The sequence below is a fragment of the Genypterus blacodes genome, unplaced genomic scaffold, assembly GCF_046128005.1.
Source record: "Genypterus blacodes isolate CSIRO-AG114 ecotype Tasmania unplaced genomic scaffold, CSIRO-AGI_Gbla_v1 ptg000044l_1, whole genome shotgun sequence".
NCBI lineage: Eukaryota > Metazoa > Chordata > Actinopteri > Ophidiiformes > Ophidiidae > Genypterus > Genypterus blacodes.
Genome location: NW_027466857.1, coordinates 6,712,035 through 6,739,073, shown reverse-complemented (window position 1 = coordinate 6,739,073; position 27,039 = coordinate 6,712,035). Strand labels below are relative to the sequence as shown.

The window sequence follows — 27,039 nt, the reverse complement described above, 5'->3', positions numbered from 1 at the left end:
TAGGAGTCCCCTCGTCGCTGATATTCAGATTGTAACACACTGTATCAAACAATGGCACGCTGAACAAAAAAGCTACAATTCCCGTCAAAATCCTTGATTCTCTTTTTGCAAGACATCCTGGGAGTCGACGAGAAAAACATGCCGGCACAAAAGTAAACCTATTAGAGCAACAAATGGAGCTTTTGCCCAGACCCCGGGGTTGCTGGTGTGTTAGATGTCAGGGCCTTACAAAACAGGAACATTTGAAATATTGAAGCAGCCAACCAGTGAAGACATCTGCTATTATCCACTTCAATCCCCTGAAGGAGCATAGCACGGAGGAGGGGTGAGGGGGTGTTACGAGAAAAGGTGTTACAGAAAGAAGCTCGCCTTGCAGATAGAACTATAGATGTTATGTTCTGATTGTAGAAAATAGCTCCTTTGAGAAGGGACCTGGTATGTCTCAAAGAGAAGTTGCCGTTGGGACACACAAAGAAAGTTATAAACAAAATAGAGACTTTATGAGTTCTAATGTGAAAAGGCGCATATAATATTCACATCAAGTACAAAGACAGAGAAAATACCTTCTTACCGTCTGATGTTCGTCATACAGAAAGTCGTACTATTTTAAACACAAACTCTAAGTGCCCATTGGTGAGCAGATCACACAATGTAAAAGCCTATATGCGTTGTTTGAATAAAACAATTTAGGTTTATTCTGAACCTGCATTAACACTTGATGAAGGCCAACGAAAGGCCAGTGTGATCAAACAGTTGCAGTAACTGCAGCTGTGCTTTCAAATAAAGATTGAGAAGCATCTTTGTGTGTAGGCAACAATAACAAGAAGGAGACACGGTGGAATGCAAAAGGTAGCCCACAGATTTTCCACAGTAGATAAAGTAGAACAAGGGTGAGTGAGGGGGGGGGCTAAGAGGTCACAAGTCAGAAAGAAGATGAATAAAAGAAAATTAGAAATTTCTCATATTTCCACAACAGGCTGTGAGGCAGTCGGTCGTGTAGCCATTCTGTCTCTCGCTGCAGAGACGCCAAAGGAATTGTATAACTCACTTTTTTGAATCCCTTAGACAGAAAATTTGAGCTGGCACAACATCAGTGTGAGGGGCAGGGGTACCATTTTAGGGAAATGCTTGTGTGTTGGAGAAATCAACTCTTGAGTTCATTCAGTATAAACGATTGCTGCGACTCTTCATACATGTAGAAGCAAAGAAACTGACGCACACTTAGCAATAACTCTTATTTATCTACAACTCCTGAAACAAGGGGTAACACTAAGGCACCACTAAGGGAAAATATCTCCGTTTGAACTTCCTAATGTGCGGTTTAAAAAGAGGCACAGACAGCCAGAGGTGTGACTTCCGTGACACAAACGCAGGGCCAGTAGATCAAAACATCTAAACAGACTCAATGATAAGGGGCAGTACTGATAGCGAGCCCTTCATGTGTCTGGTCACTCTTACCACCAGCTCTGAACCTCCTATCAGCACCATGTCTGGCATCTGTCAAATGCCATCACACACAGTATGTACCCACAGAGTTGTGTTGGCGGCAACATTCCTAACCATCATCCTTTGATATAAAACTAGTTGGGGTTTAGGTATTAAAAAGACATATATAGCTGAAACACACTAAATATCTTTGCATCATCAGTACTTCATTCAACAGAGTAAAAGTTAACTGGTAACATCTCCAGTGACTTGCTTAAAAACCTCAATAATTCAGACTCAGGCTGTGTTGATTCATATTTTAGGGCTGTTGTAACTGGCAAAGACTTCCTAAAACCAGACTTCCAGTCAATTAGGTATAGTTTTCCCTTCATTAGTGCTTCTGCGTGTGTCTGCATAAGCTTGTCTGTGTCTGTTTGTTTGTGTATAATCTGTCCAGCTATGTCAAAAGAGTGAACTCAAACCGGGAGCAGTACAAACTGGCAGGTAATGTGAGGGGGCCAGTCAACAGAAATACAAACATGGAAACTCTAACAAGGCATCTCTGCCTTTACCTCATCGTGTTCTACGCGTGACTGTGAATCTGTGCGCGACTCACCTCAATGATGTACAGGACTATATTCTTGTAGAAGCAGTAGAGGATACACTTTGCAACACGGTTGTAATTCCAGGCTCCGTGGACCAGCAGCAGATTCTTCAAGTATTTGAACTGTGTGGGAGGGAAGCGAAGGGAGAAGCCAAGATAAATGAATAGCAGAACTCGGGTTACCCTACACTGATATGTCCTCACAATCAAATAATAATGCAAGCCCTCCTAGAACACAACGGCAGTTACATGAACTTCTCCAGTAAAGAAAGCAGCAGTCTTTTTGTCATGCCTTTCAAGCATTTTGGGCGAAGTTCTGACACATTCCAGCAATTTATGGTCAGAGTTTGATTGTGCTAGACGGAGAATTCCTTTAAGTTGCTGAAATTGAACGAAGGCATATAGGGGTAATGGTCTCCAAGGGCTCAGCATAATAGCTAAATAGCTTTATAATAATCCTACCATTAAGTGCCTGTGGCACAAATAATATTTCACTGCAATTTCTAGCTGATGAGTAGGATTACATTGGAGCAGAACTAGAGGGAAAGTGTTTCATCTTAGCTGCCAGTAAAATACTAAAACAAACCCTACAATATAACCACGGGTGAAACATCTACATAGCATCCTCTCAACCTCAACAACAGGAGAGGTTCTCAACATTTCTAAAACCACAGGTCTTAAAAGGTAAGAAACTGAACAAACACAACTCTGCTTATTTAAAGGGATGCTTGTCTTTCAGTAGAACAGCGGTATTCTTTGGCTAAATGAAAGCACATTGATGTTTGACCCCTTCGAATGGTTGGATCAAACATCAGTTTACACAGACCTGGGCTGATGACAGATGGCAGAGAAGTCTCGGCTGAAAGCCTAAACAACATCCACTTGTTACAACAGATAGGAGGTCGCTTTAAGGCGACTCTGTTTAGTTTTTCTGTTCTTAAATGTTAAAAGCCAGACGAGAAATAATCTCCAGCAGCAAAGACTGTAACTGTGGGGCCTTCATGAATCATGTAATCAGTATGGGAAAAGAAAAATGTTGCAAACCTTCTCGGGATTGATTTCAGCACGGTTGGCAAATTACAGTTAATGTAGCGTTACGCCAATATACAGAAAACACCAGCAGCCAGGATGTGTAATTTAATTTGATGCTGGGACACAAGCTAAATGGATTATTTGAGGCCACCTGTATTCGAAAAACGTATGCTTTTCTGCAGGTCACGTGGATTGAGGGGGCCACTTAAGACAAACCCAAGTCTCTTAAAGAGTAATTGCATACTCAAGCACAGAGAATGTACTGTGTTCTCTTCAGCTATTGGTTTCTGTTTCTCTCGAGCCCCGTGGCTATAGCAGAAGTATGGAGCGCCGAGCGGAATGCCGTGTAGAAACAGAACGGGGACACAGGGGCTCTATGGCTTTTGTTGGTGGCACCGATTTGCCTGCTCATGGGTGTCGCATATCAACGCGGAGTTTCAGACATGCTGGTTGCTAGGATATAAGAGTGTATTTACACAGCATTATGCCAGGATCTCTTTCAGCATATTTGTGTCAGTCGGAGTGATATGTAAGCAGATATTTGTTTTGAAAAGATCTGCAGAACAGACATGTAATCTATTGTTGGACTATAAAGAGCCAAGTTGCTACTGACACCTAACGCAATTTAGAAGACAGTGAATGGAGAAAATATTTGTAGAAACGTGCAGAACTGTAGAACTAGCAAGAAATGAACATGGGTATCAACTATATCACGTAATCCACCGTGTTCACCCACCTGGGCAATGGAATAGTCAGAGGAGTTTGCTGCCTGCAGGCCCTCATTTCCTGAGATTCCGACACCCACGTGAGCAGTCTGGATCATCCCAACATCATTGGCTCCATCTCCAATGGCCAGTGTGATCACCTTCACCTGCTTCTTTACCATCTCTACCACCTCCGACTTCTGTAGCGGGGAAACTCTGAAGCAGAACAGAAGCACAGTGAAATATGTTAACAATTTGCAATAATGGAAGGGAACCAGTGAGTAATAATGGGAACACACTAGATATGAAACTATAAACATCACTCAGGGGGTTTTCTCACAGAAACAATTCTTTTTCCTACATTCCCTGTAGTGAGCAATATAATGGAGATGTGCAAAGAAAAACATTTATATTGCTTTAAGAAAGTCTTGAGATCAGCATTTTCCAAATCCCTCTCTTCCTAAATGTGAGAGAACAGCAAAGAAAGTTGAAGCAGACAGTCTGGAGTGCCAACTGTGTGAACACATCAGCCTCCTGTAGGTAATATGTCCTAAGTACTATGTACAAAGGAAGTTTGGTGCATAATGTTACTTTAAGAACTGCCACAATCTACTAGTCAAATATGAAGGATAACTGCAGATGACGGATACTTTTGTTCCCCCTCTGCCGCATTCGCCCTCCCTTAAGACCCCTGACTGACACGTTTAACCTCCTTTACTGTGCCTATGAAGAACAGCCGGTCAGCAGGTAACGGTTGTGACACATGCTGTAACTCTTCCTTTACAACACTTCAAACTTGACTTCATCCGCCTCAGTGACAACCAAGCCTGTAGCCTCTCACGTCGGAGTTTCCTCTTTGCAAACCAGACGTGTACGAGTAATATATAGCGCCGAGAGTCTCCAGAGATGATGTCATAAACGGTGCATCTGTCTTAAGCTGTGAAACTGTTAATGTTTATGTTCTCCATCGTTAAAGGCTCCTTATTCACCTCTCAGTGTCCACAGCACCTGGGAAAGCCAGGTAGGGCGGTGAAGAAACTGTAGCACCTGAAGGCTTGTTGTTGCTTTGAGAGGGTGTTGACTTCAGGCCCTGCAGACCTGTCATGGTTACTTGAGACCTTAAGTATTATTTATGTGGCCCGGGCAGATCAACACAGAGAGCCGTTGTAATGTTAAAGGTTGTCGTTTCATTTTATGGCGGTCTCAGGTTTTAAACTGCAGGCCTAAAAAAGGTAACTCTCCACATCTCAAGTGGAAGCCGATTTCATCTGGTGATGCGGTCTTCAGCATACTGATACGGGATACTGGGACAGTACCGGGTTAAACGGGGCTGGAACTGGAATAATTCCTGAGTATTTAATTCCAATACCAGGAACCATATGCAACATGTCAGAACAGATTTGATGTGCTCTCTTTTCTTACACGGAGAGCCATAGGATCATCCAGTGAAAAACATAGGTTATATAACAAGGTCATTTTTGTCCAGTTACTGTACTGGTAGGAGTGTATTAAATTTACTGGGGGGGTGAAAAAACGATAACAGAGGTACGAACATACGAGGATCAGTTCTCAGGGAAAAAACCTTTAGGTAAGTTTCATGACATCTCATTAATTCTTACCTGCAGCATATGACTGCTTTACAGGACAGGGCCAAGTCCAGGAAGTACTGCCGCACTCCAAATGTGAGGGCGTACTTTAGCGTCTTTCCATCAATAATGAGTGCAAAATCGTTTTCCTTGTAGAGGGCATCTCCCAGCATTCCACAGTGGTGGCTGAGGGTCTCCCTTGTGGCCTTTAGAACAAAACACATTGCATGAAATTAGTTGTTATAATTTGTTACGACTAAACACTATCTTTTATTAACTATTAAGGGTTCATTAGCAATATGTTGATACTTAGGGAGATGTAAGGAGGGTTCCATTTGATCCAGCCTCAAAGAAGTTTTTAGGTTACTTTTCCAGGAATTTCCTGCCTCTTCTGTTTTGGTTAGTTTTCTTTTTGCATTTGCACACGCAGAGTGTTATTCCAAGAGTTAGTGTTCATGGACAAACGGAATGATTGACTGATCAACAGAATGATTCACTCCACAGATTTGTATGATTAGCATTTGATCTGCTGTTGTTGGACTAAAACCAAAAAAGTGTTCTTAATACAATATGGCATGTATTGCATTTAATGTATGGTCAAGTCTAGGAGACGACATTTGTACAAGAGATAAAATGGCTTCCCTGATACAAAATGCTAATATTTTGAAACCTATAGGGACATTAAATGCACAATACTACACCTTCCTTAATCTATTCACAGAGGGTCTGCATTTTAGGTTGTAAATTGTGATCTACTCTCTAAACCACATTAGTGCTAAAAAGATGAGACAGACCTTTCCACTCTCATTGCTAATCCTACACTGCAGCACAGCAGCTGTTCTTGTTTTGTCAAAGTTTCACATGCTACTTCGGGCCGAGACCCAGAGTTTAAAACGTAGATGCACTCAGAATGTGGATGTATCACATTTGCTTATACAGTATACACAGCAATGATGATGAGTGATGTTAAAATGCCATAAATATGAGAATGACAGGAGGATTACGTTCTAGTCCAGGACCTACAGACTGGTTGGATGGACCGGTGAGATCATACAGTCATTGTACTCATCTTGTTCATCCAGATGTTGTAGCCTCTATGACATAAAACCCATTTCATGCCCTGAATGGTTGTTTTCATAAAAAAAAGACACCAGATGCTGGTGAAGTCACCTTCTGCAAACTTCCAATATAAAATAAGAGCGCAAATTCAATACTATCTGGACTGAGGCACAGAAGCATAATTCGTATATAAAATAAAGTCTACTTGATTCTACTGATTTTTGAAATGTGATCATGCTGAACAAGTGAAAAACTGCATCAATAGCCAGCTTCAAAAGCGATCACATTATGACCTACATATATACAATTATGGAGGCTTGGAAGACTATGGGAGCAGAGACACAGAAAATACAGACTGGAACACTTGAATGAGAAAATTAACACATAACCACACACGCAAAGGTATCACACCTCACACCACATGTTGAGCCGATGCTAAAACGGTTGTAACCATTATGAAATGTCAGGGACTGGTGGCAATGAGCGGTGCTGAGGGACGGAGGGGTGGGAAGGAGGGAGGTCCGGTCCAGCGCCCAGGTCAGATACCTCAAAGCGGTTTGACTGTACCAGGGGGACCGTGCGGCACTCGCTTGGCATAACAAAACCCTGAAACCCCATCTTAAAGGAAATATTTAGAGAAAGGGGGCTTTACGTTTCACAAAGCCAGAGAGGAAGAGTGAGAGACACACACAGAAAGAGATGATGGATTAACAGAACCAAGCGAGAGAATACAAGCAGAGTGCAGCTGTGAGGACTTAGCATCCCTGATGGACCTATAAAGCAGCACAAGATGGTGGGCAGGCACGAATAGGTATGTATTTAGATGTTGCATGTGTGTGTGTGTGTGTGTGTACACGCAAGGATGCTTTGTATAAACCTGCATACAACAAGGATGTGAAAGAATTCCCTATGTTTGGGGCTCAACCTATTCATCACAGATTGCGATAAGCACAGTTTACCATTTCCTCAACTAGGACGGCCATTTCCCCCCTAATTTACACTGAGGAATTTTAGCACTAATGCTATACGTCTCCTCCTAAAACCTCTTTGTTATGGCTATAATGAGCAGTTTAGCCTATGTGACTAGCTAGTGTTTGGTTTTGAGATGGCTGTGTGGCATCCATTGAGAGGATCTTCCCATAAAGACTGAGCTCCATTGTTGATACAGCACTTGAGTGATATAGGCAGCAGGACGTGACACTCATGATGAGGAATCTGGACATTTGTATGGACATAATGTCATCATCTGTCTTAGAGGCACCCAAACAAGGAGATTTCATCCTGGTTAGCAGGACAAACCCACACTTTTGTGTCAGTGTTTGCATTGATCTCTTGTAGCTTTACGTGTCAAGGGAGATGAGACAAACAAACAAGAAATGCATGACTGGAAGCATAACTAATCCCAGAGTTCCACCGGTGTCTCTTCATGTTTGACCTTGTGCTATAATAGACATAAACAGGGTCACCATTGTAAAGGTTTCTCTTAAAATGTAATGAATGTGTGACTGATATACTGTTAGCACTCCAAATGATTTAACTTGGTAATGTAAAGAAAAAGCTTTTGGAAATGACCTAAACGGAACCTTGGAGGCCAAGTATCACTCTGGGAATTACAGGTTAGGTCAGATTTATGGGGATATGCTGGAGCACTTTTCAGCAATCTGAAATGTGTCCTACAGTGGAAAACAATTTCTAAACACAGCAATGAGAGAAGACATGCTCCAATTACTCTGTTTCGCAGCACGAGAGCGCTCGCAAATTACCAGCGCCGCTACCTGGCGCTGTGTTCACTGTGCTCCCTCAGTCTGCGTGGAGAGTTTCTCCCTTTGCGTTTCAACAAACTGCCTTATGTAAGCATCTGGGCAACCACAGGAGAATGGAAGCTGACATTTCAAAGAACCGGTGCATGTGCTTTATGAATGCACCAGTCCAAGATTTTTTACCTCTGCGCCATTTATCACGCTTAACGACTGGCTGACAAGAGTGAAGGACGTCCGTCATCACCCGCACCCCCCACACACACAAATGCACGCACGCACACACAAACACGCTCTCCCCTGCTGCCTTCTCCTCCTACATCCCCTTATTACACCATGCCCTCTTTCTTGTCCAACAAACCCAAACAGAACCTTCCGTTCCTTCTCCGTCCTGCTGGAAGTGCAGCGATTTGCCCCCTTTTCAGTCCCAGAAACAACAGACATGGCTCTCCTGCTGGAGGTCAGCGAGACGTCTCTGCTGGGTGTCTTCAAGATGTAACACACAGATTTGGGACGTGTGGTGGCTGTGTGTATGTGTGTGTGTACTGGACGCATTTCTGTTTAAGGCATGCCACTGTGCAACACAAACACCCACAAATGGTGGAGAAATGGCAATTAGCAGTACGGATTAGTGAACACATTCTGAGCCGGGTCATATTCACTGGATTAGATTAAGAATCTGTGTTTGTATTGGGATTTACAGGACTTGTTTAAAAGAAAAAACGTGTGTGAGGCAGGCAAATTGTACTTCACATTATAGTTGCTTTCATCAAACAAAGAGTGGGATTGAATTAGTATTAGAATGAACATGTGGGCCAAGAAATCTTGCATCATGTGTAGATTACAGTCCATAACCTTTCAGGCACCTCAGTGAGTACAGAGGAGAAACTGTTAAACCGCTGGCGAGCTTGGGGTCTATTGGATTGGTCGTATGGTCGTCAGAAAACTTTGAGGTCATACAAAATGCAAAATACTCACATCAAGGGTGTCTTCGTTGATCACAAGCATGCCCATGTTCTTGGTCAGTAGCTTGCAAGAGTGTCCTGCAATAAAACAGAAGATGAAATTAAACCGAGCAAGGATTGATTTGATCTGATTGATTGGTAAGCAGTATGGGTTGTATTGAGGCAGGCTGGTGGAACATAGCAACAACTTCTCTGAAGAATAATTAAGGGATACTACAGGATGCGGCAACAGAACATTTAAGGAATAGTAATTAAAATGTTAAAGCTCAGAGTCGACATCGCACGACATGACTAATGAGTTTGGTTTACAAGGGTTTGTCAGTTTCCTGTTTGAAAGAGCAGTTACAACTCTTGCGTTGGCCAGCATGGCTCTCTGGGGAGCGTTCCCCTCGGTTCCTCGACAGGGACGGATGCTTGGGGTCACCGCCGAGGTGGTGGACTGAAACTCCCATTGGGATAAACAGAAATGAGACCAATACCCTCAGACTAATATGGTTAGAATGTGAAAAGGCAACATGAGCCTGTGTCTAAAGAGATTTGCCTTTCTTTAAGGTGTGGGTAACGTAAAGCCCATATTTCCGCTGGCATTTGGTGGCACTTAATTAGAGTGACGATGAGATTTGAGATACGATGCACAAAGCGCAGCAGAGTGCACGTTCACAGACACAGGCATGCACGCGTTCACACAGAGGGGGTTGCGTGAGGAAATGAGTCGGTTTGACCTCCACAGCTTGAGTCAAAACTAAACAGGGTTGGGGTCTGGACGGATTGTTTTCTTAAGTCCGAAGGTGTAAACTTCCAAAAATTTGCCAATGTGTGGAAAATGTCTCCCCATCTCAACACTGTCTCTGCTCCCTTCCCCCTTGTCAATTCTTGCCACAGCCCTTCCGCTTAATGTGTTTACCTTGAGCTCATTTAACTGCGGCGAAACCACCCTTTTTTTATTTCACCAAGGAAAGTTACATTCCTGGCCCTTCTCCATCTAAAGCGGAACTAAAAACTGCTCCCAGAGGAGTTTAGGAATGTGAGGCAGCGACATTCATGTCACAGTGAGGAGCGACAATTACAGATACACATTTTAGCCACAGGAACTTTTCAAAATGCATGTCTGACTGGGAATTTCAGAGGCAGGAAATGTGGGAATGTGAAATGAATGAGTAAGCATGGTGAAATTGGTGGAGAGGTGGGTATTATGGGGGTTCATATTTGTGTTGGCAAATCGGGGAGAGTATTTACTCTTTCATGTCTCTGCTCGAGGAGATGATACACCAGCGGGCCAAAGCGAACACACTGCTGTTTATGTGTCCTGTCCTCTCATCTACGTTTGCTGCAGCAGAGTGAGCGGAGCTTTACCAACAAGCTGAACAGCAGGGCAGTTTGCTTTCATGAAGTTCTGGCTCGGGCCCGTCCGGAGCATTACGTCTAACTCCTCAACCAAGGACAGCTCACAGCACTAACAGCCTATCCCTGTGCAAACATTTCTCTTTCCTTAGGCAGCCAGACATATGGGGTCAGAGAAGTTACTGTATGTCATAATGGGTCAGGACTGAGAACGAGCTAAAGCCCTGACAGGCTACACAGCTTGTGCTGTGATCCAGGTCACGCTGAATTGCCCCTGCCGCGATTTTAGAATTGCAAGCATGTTTGAAGCGAGCAAATTCAGGTGCATTCTCGCTGATTTATTCCCGAGACACTGTGCCAAGAGTGCTGTTTGTGCGGTGCAGGCCACCTCGAATTATAGAAATTGTGATGGGCAAAATTCACCAGTACAAAGTGGTGAAAGGTGCACCATTAACCCTGGCAATGGGGATCGTCTTTCAGTGAGGAAAATAATAAAAAAAAAAACAAAGTCAATATTGAGAGGTGCGTTTACAGAGCAACTCAGTCAAGCAGCGGACCTGTAAAAATACTTCCCGTGAGCATGTGCTTCTGAGAAGCCCCCTCACATCTGGGCACAGCGGGCACAAAGGGCTGATTCAGTCGGGCCACAGTGGTAGGTAGCCACAAACGGAGGTGCTTTTAATATATATTTTTCTAGACTCTGTTTTAACATGTTGGCTGTTTTCAAGGTTGATATGTTTGTCATGATTTAAAGTAATTTTCATCCACATCTAAGGGCTATTAATGCCCGGGTCATTTGAGGAAAAGGGAAATGAAGGACTGTGGTCACCCAGTGTTAGTCCTTCACCTCTCTGATACCATCTGCGGGGCTGAAACCTCTAGGGAAGCCAGATATGTGAAAGGTGCCTGCGTGTATATATAAGCATGTTATTTACTTCAGGCCGGTGCACTTTGCTCATACATCATCTCGCTTTGGGCAACAACACGTGCTTTGGCTAAATACGTCTTGATACAGAAACTTCCTGTTTGTCTGTGACTTTGCCTTGCTGGGAGGAAGAATGACAGCGGGGCTGACTTAAATACCCGTAAGTGGTTGGGTTAGACTTTGCCTCACCGCTGACCAGACTTTCCTAAACTAAATACTGGAGATATTTCAAATTCAGATATTATGTATGTCTATCAGGCAGGGGTTTGACCATTCATCTCCATTAGGAAGGAATAATATGAATAATAAGGTTTCCCTATATGTGCTGTTTATGTCTAGATCCATTATACATTACTGTTATGATACATGTCAAACCAGTATCCTAAAATTGAAGTCCAAACACCAGCATCATCTTCCACTCCTCTGAGTTTTACCTATATTGATCGCCGTCTCCTGTTTGTCCCCAGTCAGGATCCAGATCTTAATGTCGGCCTTCATCAGAGTCTCGATGGTCTCAGGCACCTTATCCTGAAGTTTATCCTCTATCGCTGTGGCGCCCAGGAGCTGCAAGTTCTACATCAGAAAGGAAAAGAAAAGCCACTAAGTGGAGATCATAACAGAAAAGGGGGCTTTAAAACGTCATGTGTCAAAGAAACATGCAGGCCGAGACTGTTTCACTCATTCAGCCGACATTTTACTCTCATCAGCTGTTCTTGTTTATCCCTGAGAAAATCCACCGAGGGCTTCAGAAATTTGGCGATCGTGTGTGCATACATCTGTAGACATCATCTCTTTCACACAAATGCACCCACAAATTAAGTGTTTTTCCCCCCAAGAAGCCTAGTGAGACACTGAAGCAGGTTGTGGCTCACACGGGCCCAGCAAAGGGCCAAATATTTGACAAGACCCAGGGGTAGAACAGAGACGAGAGGCAGCTGTAGAGAAGAGGCAGGGGAAGCAATGGCCAGGGCCTCCTTAAGCTGTGACCTGAGCTGTGCTGCCTGTAGCTCTGTCCCGTCTAATTATTTGTTACCGCGCAAGCACAGAAAATTGCGCCTGGGGAAGAACATGTCTGTATCTGATGAATCCTCATTTGCCCCTTTGATGTGAATTGTTCTATTGTTACAGCCATTGTTGTTGAAGGCGCCTGCTCTTATGATAAAAGAACCACTAGGATCTGAATTTCAACCCCCAAGCCAGGGTGGGAACGGCACACCAGCCGCAGAACACTGGTTGGTTACGATGCATCATTTTGTTGGTTACTCTATATTTTCTGCTTAGTGTCATAGAGGCACAGTGACAGTTGCTGCTTAACCTCTAAATCCACCAGCCACAGTGAACAAAGTCCAAAACGGTAGTTTCCTGTTACAGAGCAAAGTTACATCATCACAAACAAGGGTTGTAGTTGATGTGACATTTGCAGGCCACCATTGAGATATGTTTTTAACATCAATCAATTTGTCAATTTCATTACATGTTTGTGGGTAGTTTCATGAGCTGACTAACTGTGATTATCTGCAACCAACCAGAAATGATATGCAGCAACATCAAATACAGGAGCAGCTCAGATTACATAGTGTGGTATAATGATGTCAGGGTAGGAAAACAACATTTAAAACAGTTTCCCAGGCAAGGAAGTTAGTGTATGTCCAATTCACAAGAAACTAACTGGGCGCTTTGCATTTTATTAAGTCTCAGGTCATCTCTGGGTAAAACAGCATTATGTTAAAAGTGAAAAATAAACATAAACATAAACAGCTCTAACTCAAATCTTGAAGAGATGACCATGTCTTTTACTTTGAAAAATGCAATATGCAAACTGTAATATGTTATATGATGTATTGTGTACTAAATATTTAATACTCTATAATATAGACATGGAGTAATGGATCCAGGGTGACCTTCCCAAACTTGTACACCTACTAAAATCCATTTATGCTACACACTAAAAGATGTTCAATGGCCGACAGATGCTACATATTCTAGGCAAACACATAAATTATCCTTTCACAATAATAACACATTGCATTCTAAACTCATAACTTAAGGTTGGGATGAAGGACGTTTTGATCGCCAAACTAGTTGAAAATCTTTCTATGAGACGGAAGCAAGATTACATTTAAAATAAGAATTTTCTGTAAGTTTCAGAGGTAGGGTAAGGGAGAATTCCAGGAGGAGTGATTTCTCACAGCACTTTACTTTCATTTTTCACCGCGACTCCACTGTGCCACCATGTGGTATCATGTGTGCACTTGTAAATTTGGGTGGCCCTGACAGGAATGAAACACAGTGATGGTGCCATGTCCTGACCATTAAACCCGTGCAACATTATATTTTCCCCCCTGAAAGCTTTTATGTGTATTTCATGATGAATTGCTTCCATTTGTATTGGGCAGCCAAGAGTGGCCGTGAAGAACATGCCAGGCGGTTGATTTACGACTGTGGCTTCCTGAGTTTGACTGGTGCTCCCACGTGCCCCCACCTAACAGTAAAACCAATTCTACCTGCTGCTGAAAGTGTTAATCATGTACACGCACACTTTTGCAAATTTCCAGGTGCGATTACTTGCACAAGAGAAGCCAGTCTGGTTTTGCTGTAGATGCAAATTAGACTATGAAACCAGACGCTCTGTGTGAAATCATGGAAATTATGCAAAGGCAGCATGCAGCCAGGTAAATAAACAGCTCAGAATGTCACTTGCCAGGCTGGCTGCATTCCCTGATGAAAAGTCTGATGCAGGACTTGTGATTATTACAGGGAACAGAGCAGGTGGTCAATGTAATTTTAACATAAACCTGGGAATTTAACATCTAATCCTGTTGATTTTAGTGTTGTAGCTCAGTTGTTCATGTAACAAACCTTCTCTATCAGTTCATAGCTCTCCTCCAGTTTCAGGTTTCTGTTCTGCAGGGAAGTGGCGGCTCTGTGGTGAAGCTCCAGCCACTGCTGATAGGACGACTCGCTGATGTCTGCCACTGCGAAGCACAGAGTACGCAGCCCTGTGGAGGGTGGCAGGAACAGATCAGATGGGTTACATGACATGATAGAAACACTACTTGTTGGTCCTTATGGTTCATGCTTAGATGGGCCATACAATGCACGCCGGCTAAACTTCCCTGGTTATCTAAATTCTATTATGGGAAAAAAATGCACAACCAATTAATTTGTTATGTTATATGTTAAACCTACATTGGATAATCCTCATCACGTCATTTTGCTGTTGTATCACAAGGGGGCAGTATGAACAAAGAGCTGAGAGAAGAGCCTCTGAAGCAGCTTGTGCCAGCTCCATTGTTTTACATTTGTACTCCTTGATTATTCTCAGATTGGAATCAGCAACTCATATAATACGACCCAAGGAAAAGTCTCAAGGGTGAAAACAGATTCCAGTTGACATTAAAGAGATGATTCTGACTAGTGTATAAAAAAAGAGGGATGCATAGAATAAACATTGTGCTGTTTTGCTTCTGGCAGGAAGGGGGCACTGTTTGACCACTTACCCTCAGTGGCAAACTGCTCCAGGTGCTTCAATGTGATTTCTTTGTACCTAGAGCTGTCGGCCAGACGGTCATAGATCACAGTGTCCTGAAGGGAAACACACAAAAGGAAATAACCTCGTTGATTTGACAGTCTTAGTAAATTGCTGCTTCAATCTCATGATTATTTCAGAGATCAATATGTTCTCCAAGCGCCTTCGCCACCGAAATACACAAATTACATTCATCTTTGCAGTGGCATCCGTCCACTGGGTGCACTGAGGACTGCATGATAGTTTTCTGTAAGCCAGTATCTTCCTGTGATGCACTATGTTTGTGTATCCTTTATCTTGTAAGATACCCATGTGTAAACTGTGCTTATCTACCACATGCTGCTGCACACTGAAAAAGATTTCTCGACAGGAGAAGGAGGCAATAAGGGCAGCGGAGCATTCAGCACTTGTATGGTAATGGTGGTGATGGCCTATCATGTGTTGCCATGGAGAGAGACAGATACTAACAGCTCCTTTGCAGTAGAGGCGGATCTTGCCCGACGGGGTGCGCATGATGACAGACATCCTCTTCCTCGCACTGTGAGGGGAAAGAGGAAGAAAAAAAGAAGAGGCGGAGCGATGCAGAGAGAAATGGAGTGAGAAACATCCTATTGCAAGGTGTTATAGCAAATTATCACATACAGTCTGAGCTGCCATATGTCTGATGAAATTAGAAGTCAAGGAGGAAGGTAACAAATCTAACAATTAATTAGTACAAATCACAAGGGCTAAGTCAATATAAAAAAGAATAAAGAGCCTTCATAAGAATATTTAATGCTTGAGAATGACGCACTTGTACAATTAAAAACCAAAGCAGTACCTCGTAAACTCCAGCACATGCAGGAGTTCATATTTCTCTTCTCCTCCGAGCTGAAAGCAAAACAAGACGCAAGTGTCAGAACGCACCAAAAAGAGACACTTTAACCTGAGGACATGTTTCAAAGTGATCTCATCTTAACTACCGCAAGCCAAACCCGCAGACGGGCTCCAATCAGCCGTAATTGCACTTTCAATGTGTTTTATCAATTGCCTCTACTGCGCTGATGGCAGGAGAATAACAAGGTACAATTCAATTAACTCCATTCATTTCAGAGAACACAAGGTGCGAAAGAGAATGATTACAGACATGCTTTAGACAAAATTGGACAAATATCTCGGGGACCTGGTGTTCTCGGCAGAAAAACACAAAATAAATAAATAGAATAGAAATGGCTTTTGTGCTTTTGACTCCTCCGAGTGCAATCATCAGGTTAGCCAATTAAAGGAACAAAAAGATAGGCGACATTATCTTTGGAGGAGGCACAAATTGCAACACCTCAGAAATATAATCCCAGTGAATGTCACGTTAGCCATTTTCCATTACTGGCCCACGTGACTACCACAGGCACCAATTATGATTCGGACTGCGCGCCTTCCACGTCTTTCCAAACTCACCATTTCTACAATGACGCTGTCTGGCGTTCTACCAGAGAACACGAAGCCCAGGTGTTGCGCTGCCCTTACCAGAGCGCCTTCATCTTGAGGGCAAAGAGAGAGAGAACCGAAATGTTACAGACGAGCAGAAAAAACACAGCACGCAAGCACACGAATGCAATGCGGTCTAAAAATAACACGTACTTTGACATTTGGTTCATAAAACAAAAATGATTTACAAACATTTTCAGAGCATTTGATCAGCAAATAGAATCTGCTGACGAGGATGCCCATGATAGAGCTTCAATGACGATGCTGCAGAGTGAGAAAAAAGCTTTCCTTGTGATTTTCACAGTTCACTGATCTGGCGTTCTCTTTGCAATTTCTTACAGCGCTGCTCAGGGTAAAAAAGAAAATTACATCCTATGTCATGTCAAAAAACTAAATGTAACATGTCTACCAGTAATATTGCATTGTTCTTTTCAAGCCCAGTGCAGAGCTGTAGTGACTCAAATGGCCACTAGGTGCTGCTTGCAAAAATCTCAATCTGTATTGGATATAATAAAAACGTCCAATCTTCTTTCCAAGGGTACAAATATAATACATGTTTTTTATCCGATATGTCGAGCTCTCAATAGCGAATTTCACATTTTAATATAGATATTAAAGGTTAAAGATGCCATGACATAAAAGCTTTGCAGAAAACGGTTTCTCTTTAATGGTGACCTTATAAAGCAGCACCGAGGACGAAAGTGACTTTGTGGCCCATAATGGACATACCTGGAGATGCTGCCTGGTAGGCGATTTTATCTTCAGAGCGCTCAGGGACCGCGGTGTGACAGATGGCCATCATGGTCATGAAATCCAAGATAACTGCAGCTGTAGGCTACAGGGATGGGAGGGGGCAAATTGACTTTTAATATACTTTCTATTAAAACACCACAAAGCAAAACAGAAAACACAGTCATAGACGGAAATACTGAGTTCAGCACAGAGACAGTACAGAGAGGACGGCCTGTTTGATCTGCATGTCTCACAATGTCACGTTCAAACACACAAACACGACAACTCATGTGTGGCTGTTTTATGTTCTGAGAGTGGATTAACGTTGTTTGACTAAATCTTATGGGGACTAAAGAAACTGTAGTACTCAACATAAATAACTAAGGAAATATATAAAAATGATCCGAAGGAAATTAGTCTCATTTATCAATCCAAAGGAGAAATATTGTCATCCCACACTGAACGCTATTGACGATTAAGACAAGACAGATCCACCATCTATTCAGTTTCCGTCTGAATATCCAATAATAAGCAGTCGTTCAATCAATTCGTAGAGACGGCTTTCTGCTGTGGGTTCCCAGCTGCTGACATACATTTACCAATGCATGAGCACGCAATGTAATTAATTAAGCCAGGAAAGATAAAAGGCAAGTCTAACCTATATACTAAGGGCATTTCACATTAATGAGGGGAAACGTATGAGTAACTGGCCATGGGGTAGACTAGAGCAGGCATGTGTTTAAACTGGGGCTACAGCACTACCGGTCCATGACTACAGCTGAGGCGGGACATCAACAGCCTCCCAGGGCAACATACAAAAACGGTATGGACTATTATATGGATGTTCTGCTTGTTTTTACATGAAACTCAACAGCTGAATAAGCTCAGGTTTCAAATAAATCGACCAACACTAAAGACAAGCATAATCAATATATCTGTAAAAGACAACTATATATCTTGCAAGGCAGTATGATGGGAAATCTGGCCACAAATTGTAGAATACAGACAAATCAAAATATCTCCATGAGTCTGGCTTATCCAATGAAAAGCTTTGTGCATATATATGATTTCTGCTCATATCGTCAGCCGTGTCATCTCTGTTGATGAAAGATCTTCAACAGGGAACAAAGGAGCAATGAATGAAGGAGGCAAGGCAATTCAAAGGGCCTTTTGGAGATGACAGTACACAGAGTCTATTCCACTCCAGGCAGCTGTGAGAGCACCGGCTGCCTCCTAACAGCATGCTAATCTGGTCTGGGTTGACAGGTATTCTCTGAAGGACATGTCTGTGTGTTGGTCACCTAGGCAGAGAGTGCAGTGTATTGTACATGCGCCTGCAAATTGGTCTGATGGCACAATAGGATGTGACAGCTAATACTCTGCTCCCATCCTTCCCCTAAAAGACTCCTGGGTACTTTGTGTCACGGCAACAGTGACGGACACTCATCGCTTTGGACATATCCAGCGTGGGCAACAGTTGAAGGGGGTCGCAGAAAACCACAACAGAGAACCCGGGTGAGGAATCACAAACACAATGGCTGCCGAGGCTCTGGAGGCAGAAAACATGTCTGCTGAATCAAGCGAACAGGGAAAAACACCAGAAGGGATGGTTTGGGTTTGTTTTTTTTGTCAGCGCTGTTTATTCCGTCTCTGCGAGTCTGTCACCCCACACCCCCATGACCATATCAACACTGCAACACAACAGCCTGCAGCAACGCAAAACAGTTGTTAATGATGGTTGCAACTATACCAATGTAATAGAAGAGAGAGTGAAGCACTGATGTTCTATTAAATGTGTCTAGAAATGTACTTTAAGCAGGCTTTAAGGTAAGTATGGTCACTACACGTTTAAAAGGTCATTCACCTTAAAAAAAGAAGAAAAACATGAACCACAATTACTTTCTGGTACAACTACAAGGCACTTACTATGGGTGGCAGTACTTGTTTCCTCTAAGGTCATGTGACCACAAATGTATGCAATGGGACTAAATATTTGTAATTGATTCGGTAGGTGATCTGGCAAATATAAGCAAACAATGCTTTATCCAAAACGGACCGGGGGTGGACCATGTTTACACCACAAACAAAAACTCTAGAGCTCTGACCAAGACCGAGTGTTTGGCAGCTCTTGTGATCCATCCCTGACTGTGAATGCATCAAGACTGTGTACAACAGTTTCTCACAGTAGATAAACAAAGACAGGATTTGATATCAAAATTTCAGTCAAAAGGAACTAATTACTGTTTGCCTGCCTTTGTTTACAGAGGCTTGTGGGGAAATAACAGTCAGCCACTCTGCATCATTTTTAATCAAAGTGATGTTGCTGGGAGTCAAATCAGATCAAAACTCAGCTTGGTGGTCCAGAAAATAAAAGGTAGTGTTTGGTATAAAGCGCGTACACACATCACACCATAAAATATCACATTGTGTAAAAGACAAAAATACAAGCAACATGGGTCCAGAACATCACCAAGGCTAATTTAATATGGCAGTTAACTTTGTCCTGAATAGCAGCCATTACTTAGGTCCCTCCAGCTTTTCACGATTTCGCAATCACAGAATTCCATAAGAATTCAAGAAAATGCAGCATTTTTCCACAGTGCTGCATAATTTTACAGGATCATTTTTCTAGTTCACCAAAATCATGGCCGAGAAAGCAGAGAAACCCAGAAAGTTGATGATGTGTCAGAAACTGTAATCCTGGGGGGGCTGAATGCTGCAACTGGGTGGCGCAGAAGCCTGTTGTTACTTACGTGATTACTTTGGAGGTTTTCCAGTAAGCTCGGGTCATTAAATCCAGCCTCCTCGGACGACTGTGTGCTGTGGCTGGAAAGAAGAGACAGGGAAGTCAAAACATGACTACAAAGTGGAATATTTGATGCACTTTAGCACTGACGGCTAATACGTCGTCATGACAGTAGACAAGGATGGCAAACAACAAGCTGGATACATAACAATTCACTAGGGGAGTGAGCAAATCCTGACAACGATCATATTTATGACGAGAACAGGAGTCAACATCAGAGCACAACATTCAGGCAACGACTGACAGTATTACAAATCAGATAATAAGCATCATAATTGACACAACAGTGGAAAAAAACAAAAGCTTCTTTGAACCTACACAGGCTTGTTTACATGTCACTTTCCATTACCGCAAAACTACTACACAGTGATTCCCATTTTGTCCCGACACCAGAACGACAAAACAGGCTTTAACCAAAGTTGTTGACATTTGTTGAGCACAAATTGCGACCCAATTTTGCCAGCTCTGCTAATGTGATGCACATTATAACTATTTGATGGAAGTGGGTCATTATTAAGAGCATAAAGTAACATTTTATGCAGAATGGCAACAAGAATTCCCTATTACTTCTCGTATTCACTTGAGTCAGTTTTAGAACAAAACAAATGTGCCAGAAGAATGGCTTGCGGGGACAACTAATCCAGATTGCATTTCTGGCAGCCAAGATGACAGCATGACTCATAGAGTAATCAAAGCCTACAAGTATAATAAATGAACAGAAGAGAAATAAGTTTCACAAGAAAGGTTTTTTCGTCGCAGACAAGCCACAAAAACTAAATCAATATCAATATAGAGTAGTCCTTTAGAAAAATGGCAAAGAAACCATGTTAAGTGATATTATCTGTCACAGTAAGAAGCCATGCTGAACTGAAAATTAAGAACTTGGATTGCAGTGAACAGACTTTTTTCCCCGATAAAGCAAAAGGGAGGTTGCATTCCTCTTATAGTTGCTTACAGCTCTTTGTACATAGCTTGCAGGCACATGCTGGCTGTCTAACACGGATCGATTTGTGATCTCGTGATAAATGGAGTCCTATGAATCAGGTCGACGGCAGCTTTGTCTGTGGCACTGCAGCTTGATGGAATCGATACTGAGGCTACCATTAACAACCGTAAGACTTTCTAATCCCTCGGGATGCACTGTTTACATCTCTAAGAGCCAACATAAAGCAGAGGTTTGGAGTCAGAAATCTAGGAAGAAACAGGAGTGTAATTGTATAGAAGCGCTGGAGCCAATACACTGTTACACCTCCATACAGCGGATGCACTAGAGGAAAGTAAAATCTATCACACTCACAGGCTTTACTAAAACATGTCAGGGAGCAAGTGGGATGGATTTATGTATTTTTAGATGCTCTATGCACACACAAACAAGAAGGAGGAAGCTGCTTCATATAATAGCTTTGCCATATTGAATTCATGGATTCTCATTTGTGAGATGTCTTCTTCTCATTGGACGTAGCTAAATTACCATGCATGCACGTGGTCATGCAGTGTTTCTCCGTGTATCCAAGCTACTTCACAGCGATCTCATATAATTTGGAATATGGTCGATTTGCAAAAAGCCCAAAGCCTTTCTCTACTCCAGCTCTATTGCTTTCGCCACGTCGATCGTGATGAAATTTCTGAGGCATGAGGCTGGGTGTGGAGACCGGTCAGTTATTGATTATCTGCCAGCACACAGAGGTCCTGTCACTATGGGAACAAGGGTGCTGGCTGTTCAGTCAAAAGCAAGCAACGTGCTCCACTTTAGAACTAAAGCACGCTGAAAAAAGTCAATCCATTTGTATCTGATCAGTTTAGGCAACAGCACAATTGTACTGTGTATGACCCTGGACTGAGTGAAGCTACAGTATAAACATAGACTTTAGATTCATAGATTGAAACTGTATTTTTTTATAGGTTAAGAAACATTGGAAAACTGAGTGACGGTTTCCTATCCTGGTTAGAGAGTACGGCTCCAAGGATTTAACAAACAGTCTACACTCAAATACTTTTAAGAGGGAGAGGCAGCAAAACAGACATGCTTTTGTACAAACTGACAACTTAACAACCGTTAAAGCATCAAGATTTAACATTTTGAGAAAACAAACAAACAAACAGGAGTCAATGCACGATGCAAACCAGAGGAGACACACCCATGCAGTTACTGCAGAGGTCAACACTGTAGCAGATATATCTAAGGGGTAGGACTTTGTGTGGTGTATCCATTGCATGTGTTCATCTGTGTGTGAGTGTGAGTGTCTGTGTACAAGAACAGAGATGTGTTGGTTTGGTGGGGAAAAATAAAAAAGAGCAAAGAGCATTTGTTTATGTCCTTTCCTTCCCCTTACAGCCTCAATAAAGTCTAACTGTTGGAAAGCTTGATCGGGACATATTATACCTTATTTTTATAGTCTTACCTAGATGGAAATGTGTGTTTCAAGTTTAAGAAATCTATCGATGTCAACATGGAACACACCTTCTTAAACACAACTTCCAGCATGTCGTCACTGGACAACCAGAAGATGAAAAGGCTTTGTCGAAAGTGGGCACTAAAGGGGAGGTCTCTAAAATAGGTTGTTTTCACTCAGTGTGCACAGGACTGGATCAATGTGTGGATCAATCTATTGCACATGGCTCTGAGTGAGAGTGAGAGTTGAAACCGGTATAATATGTCCTCTGTAATTCATTAACAAGACTAAGTAAGTAAAGTATGTGCTACCAGGAAGCCACAATACATCCTCACCCTAATATTAATCATCTATTATTCTTCATAGCTATGCACTAGATCCTATGTTTCAAGTTATTCCTTCACATCATCTCAGATACAAAGGAACAGCTTTTGGAAATCATAAGTCACAGTCACATACAACACTTTCCAACTGTTCTGAGCACACAAAGAAAAACACACAATGAGGGATTTTCTTCAATGTCACGACTTTCCACAACGCAAGGCAGCACTAATACATCACAGAAGCCAAGAGCCAAAACACACCATTATTTCACACCCAGTCATCTTACCAGTCATCCTCTGCAAAACTACCCTCCTCAGCCTCAGGGACGTGACTGTTGGAGCGAAGGTGGGGGGGGGGGGGGGGGGGAGAAATGGTTTTGTTGAAAAAGTCTATCAATAATCTGTTCCGGGAACGTGCAGGCACGGGGATTAAATACAGCATGAGTTAGTTCATGAGTTGGCAGTGTTATTAGAATAGGATCTCAGATGCCAGGAGGGGCTCTAACAACAAGGGGCTGGGTTGAAAAAGGTTTTTTATGACTTGTGTGTGCATTAAAGAAGCTCTGCAGGCTTTTGCATATGCAAATCTATGCAAAAAAACAAACTCTTGGATGAAAATGTGTGTGTTTGGTCGGGGGGGCGGGGTGCGGGGTGTGGGGTGATATATAGAGTGTACGGTAGACTCTTTCATAATTTATTCTTTAAAACGAGCCGCTCATATTCAAGTTTTCCTCACTGGTCACTAATTGCTTTTTTACAGCTTTAACTGAATAGGTGTTGAAGACTAATGGTATTACCTCATCACGTGTGTGTTATTCTTTGTTTCTAAATAATGTATTCATAGGGAAAAAATGTTGTACAGAGCAAGGAAGAATTTAACTTGAGTGAAAATAATAAAATATGAGAACTTCTGATATTATAGAGAAATATGTCTAGTTCCCATTTCCATGCCACTATTTCAAACTATATACATGTACATTGCTCTTAAACCAATTTTATTCCAACTGCCTTCTTATCATTCAGATCCTGATGCAGTGTCGTACCTGGATTGACAGAATGTGAGTGTTGACAACAACCAAGCAAATACCACGTTAGGGTTATGCAGCCTAACACCTGTATGCCATGTTGTTTACGTGCTATATCCACCATAATAGACTGTTCAATATCAATAACACTTCATATTTCTGAAATCACATACATTACATTTAGAAACCTGCTTTCACTCAATAATCAAGACTCCAGACTAATAACACCCAGGAGGATTCTTGCAGCCTCTGTAACCTTCACAGTATCTCTCTTTGAGATTTGTGCTCCAATCCAAAGGAATTAATTAATGTCTACACCCTTGGGGAAGGCTTTATTAATTAAAGCACTTCATTTGTGGTGAGGAACACATGCAGGAGGCAGTGTGGGGGCGGCTTGTGGTCATGTTGGCACTACTTCAATGAACATTTATTTAAACATAACATTTTTTCTTTCTGCTTTTACTCCAAGGACCTCCATTTTTAAAACCCAGTATCCACTTCTGCTTCCTGAAGTCCAGCAGACACTATAAAAAAATCTACATAAGCAGTCAAGTATGTCCAAGTAGGACAATGTAGACCTGATCGATAGAGAGTAGACCTTTATATTCACAGATCATCAATGGTTACTATTGTGTAACACATCCTGTTAAAAATGCTTAATGGATGAAAGCAGCAATTGCAACATATCCAACTGCACTTCATTGAAATGATGTAATAATTTGTACTAAGGAGGGAGCATAACAGAAACTTCAATAGATTACACAAAGAATTATACTGGATTGGTGTTGTATTAGATTATTGTATTTTACATCCCTAAGTATTCAGGTTGGTAAAAACAGAATACAGAATAATCTTACTTCGGCATTATATAATCCACCAGTGACTGATGGATTCATTCATTTTGAAACTATCTTTTGGATCCCAGAAGTAAAACAGTGAGCCAAATGATGAAAACAGGCTTGCCTCATTAGAAGCAGAGTGTTTGCTTCTGTGCGCCCTCATCCATATTTATCAGTGATGAAAGAGGATCCTAGTTTCAGAGAATCAAAGGAAAGCTTTTCTACTTCACATGAAGGACAGACTACTGTCTAACTTCAGTCTTTGCAGGGATGATGGCCTGTCCCTGGTGTCCAGCAAACATTCAAATAAATAAAATTAAAATGGTATCCTGAAGCCTAAAGAAGGTTTTCCCAAAAAGAGAATACAGTTCATCACATTATCAAGATGTATCACGAGTCAAAGTCATTTTATGTTCCTGATCTTGGGATTCACATGTGTATGTGTGTTTTGCAATGGAATAGCAAGTATAGAATAATGAGAGATTTGCTACAAAGAACTGCAGATAAAAAAGGCTCTCTATTGTCCTTCAGCCTGCACTTCATCAATCTACCTTTTAATTGAATCCTAATTGGATTAATCATATACTGTAACGCCAGCACCAGCTTTGGTTCTGGAGAGATACTCTGCTCTCCCATTTATGTGCACTCATTGAGGCAAATTATCTACGCACTAAAATAAAACGATAGTACAATAGAAGAGAAAAAAGGAATTGTTACGACTGTAATGGGCGACATCATTTCATGAGTTGAGGGAAAACTGAAAATTGTGTACTGCAGATTCTGGGTGCATGTCTGTGTTTACTCTGCCTATATCAAACCCCTGTAAAGATCCAAACCTCAGAGAGAAAAAAACGAGTTGTATGGCATGTTTTCACACAAACCTGCAGAAAGACAAACGATAGATGAAACCCTGCAAGAGAGAGAGGGTAAAGTGCCTTTGCTTGCAAATGTCTGTCTTCCTTTTATTTATAGTTTATGTTGAGACGTGCACTGATGCAGCTGCTAATGAGGAGGCAAGGGAGGACAGAGAAAAGCCAGATGTACTATGATGCACACTCTGCATTTAATGAAGGTGAAGAGGGGTTGTATAGGGGATGCAGGGAAATAAGGAAAAATGAAAAGGGTGCAGATGTGACGTACCCATAGGCCACGCCAGCAACGGTGCACTTTTTGAACTGCATCACGTTGCAGGTCAGGGTTCCCGTCTTGTCAGAGAAAATGTATTTCACCTGTATGGATAGAACAGGGCGCAACATGACTGAGAGCACCACATTTCTGCTTGATGCGAATGTGTACCAAAATGGACAGCAACATCCTTGTCCAGCTTTACACTCAAGGTTAAATTACAGTCGAAGGAACAGAAAATGATAGAAATGATTGAAATGTTGTTTACCTGGCCTAATTCTTCATTCAGATTGGAGGTGCGAGCCATGGCAGGTGTGTTGGTGGGCTCATACAGCATATCGGTGTCCTGAAAACAATCAAAATGAAAAAAAGAACTTCAGACAAGAAAACTGTAACCTGTGATACATTTTCGCACACCTGAGGGAAGATGAACAAAATAGCAAAGGTCCAGGTCTGACTGATGACACTTGCGGACTTTGCCCAATTTGATCCTACCCTGATGGATCCCTTTTATCTGAGGGTGAGTTGAGAAGAACTATTTTCGAGTGCCAGCTCAGGTATTACAAGAATAAACGAACAAAGGGCATGTTTGTAATGCACCTGGGCGTTATATGAACGCATATGTGCTGAGGTAGTTTGACTTCAAGCTAGAAGCAAAATAAGAAAAATCTCTTTGCTCCTAAATTTCCCCCTGGACAGAACTGAGGCGAGTGATCTGCTGCTGCTCACTGACCAGGACAGGGAGGCGGCGACGGGCCTGAACAAGAAGAAGATAGGCCAGTAGATGCAGGACCCGAATGCTCTCTAGTGACCTAAACTATAAATCCAGGATGCAGACATAATGATACATTCTGTGGCCTTTAAGCTCCATGTTGTATTTGCCGAGTTCTGTTTATATTCTGTGACACGCCATGATTTCCGAACTCTTTTAATGAACCCAAGAAATGTTGTGAATTTGTTCTCAGTGTGATTCGACAATGCAGTTTCTATATGCATTTCAATACATGGTTTCCCAAATGTATAACCATTGTCCTCTTGTTGCTTTGATTGTGCAGTGATTTGTACTGCACTTCATAATCAATTCATTAGGGGGAAAGTTTGATTAAGAGTTACAAAGTCATTGTTTATGAATTCTGCAGTAGTAAAACATGCAACCTAAATGCTATTTTCCACTTTCAAGTCAAATCTGTTTAGATATGTGCCTTTATCTCAAATTTAAGAAACTGCAGATTGTATCTTCGACTCACCCAGTTGATGAAAAAGGCCTGGATGAACTTGATAACCTCGAGTGTGACCAGAAGACTGATGGGGATCAGGTTGTTGAACAGGATGATGAAGGTGAGGAAGTTGAGGCCAAAGTTAGCCGCCCCGCCATCTATCAGGGGACGAGTTTTGAGAAAAAGGG

The 27,039-nt window shown here is 42.1% G+C and overlaps 1 protein-coding gene across 4 annotated transcripts in view; it reads right to left on the bottom strand.

Annotated features, from left to right (window-relative positions):
• atp8a1 (ATPase phospholipid transporting 8A1) overlaps positions 1-27,039 on the bottom strand; it is an 81,210-nt gene that overhangs the window by 23,438 nt on the left and 30,733 nt on the right. For all 4 annotated transcript variants that reach the window (XM_076148917.1, XM_076148919.1, XM_076148918.1 and 1 more), the window contains exons 12-26: positions 26,882-27,009; positions 25,903-25,980; positions 25,650-25,738; positions 19,877-19,949; positions 17,121-17,226; positions 16,362-16,444; positions 15,748-15,797; positions 15,396-15,465; positions 14,899-14,983; positions 14,258-14,397; positions 11,833-11,971; positions 9,146-9,210; positions 5,385-5,557; positions 3,798-3,981; positions 2,042-2,152 (exon numbers count right to left, since the gene is read on the bottom strand). In XM_076148917.1, coding sequence (XP_076005032.1) covers positions 2,042-2,152; positions 3,798-3,981; positions 5,385-5,557; positions 9,146-9,210; positions 11,833-11,971; positions 14,258-14,397; positions 14,899-14,983; positions 15,396-15,465; positions 15,748-15,797; positions 16,362-16,444; positions 17,121-17,226; positions 19,877-19,949; positions 25,650-25,738; positions 25,903-25,980; positions 26,882-27,009 — 1,574 coding nt within the window. The remainder of the gene's footprint in view (positions 1-2,041; positions 2,153-3,797; positions 3,982-5,384; positions 5,558-9,145; positions 9,211-11,832; positions 11,972-14,257; positions 14,398-14,898; positions 14,984-15,395; positions 15,466-15,747; positions 15,798-16,361; positions 16,445-17,120; positions 17,227-19,876; positions 19,950-25,649; positions 25,739-25,902; positions 25,981-26,881; positions 27,010-27,039) is intronic.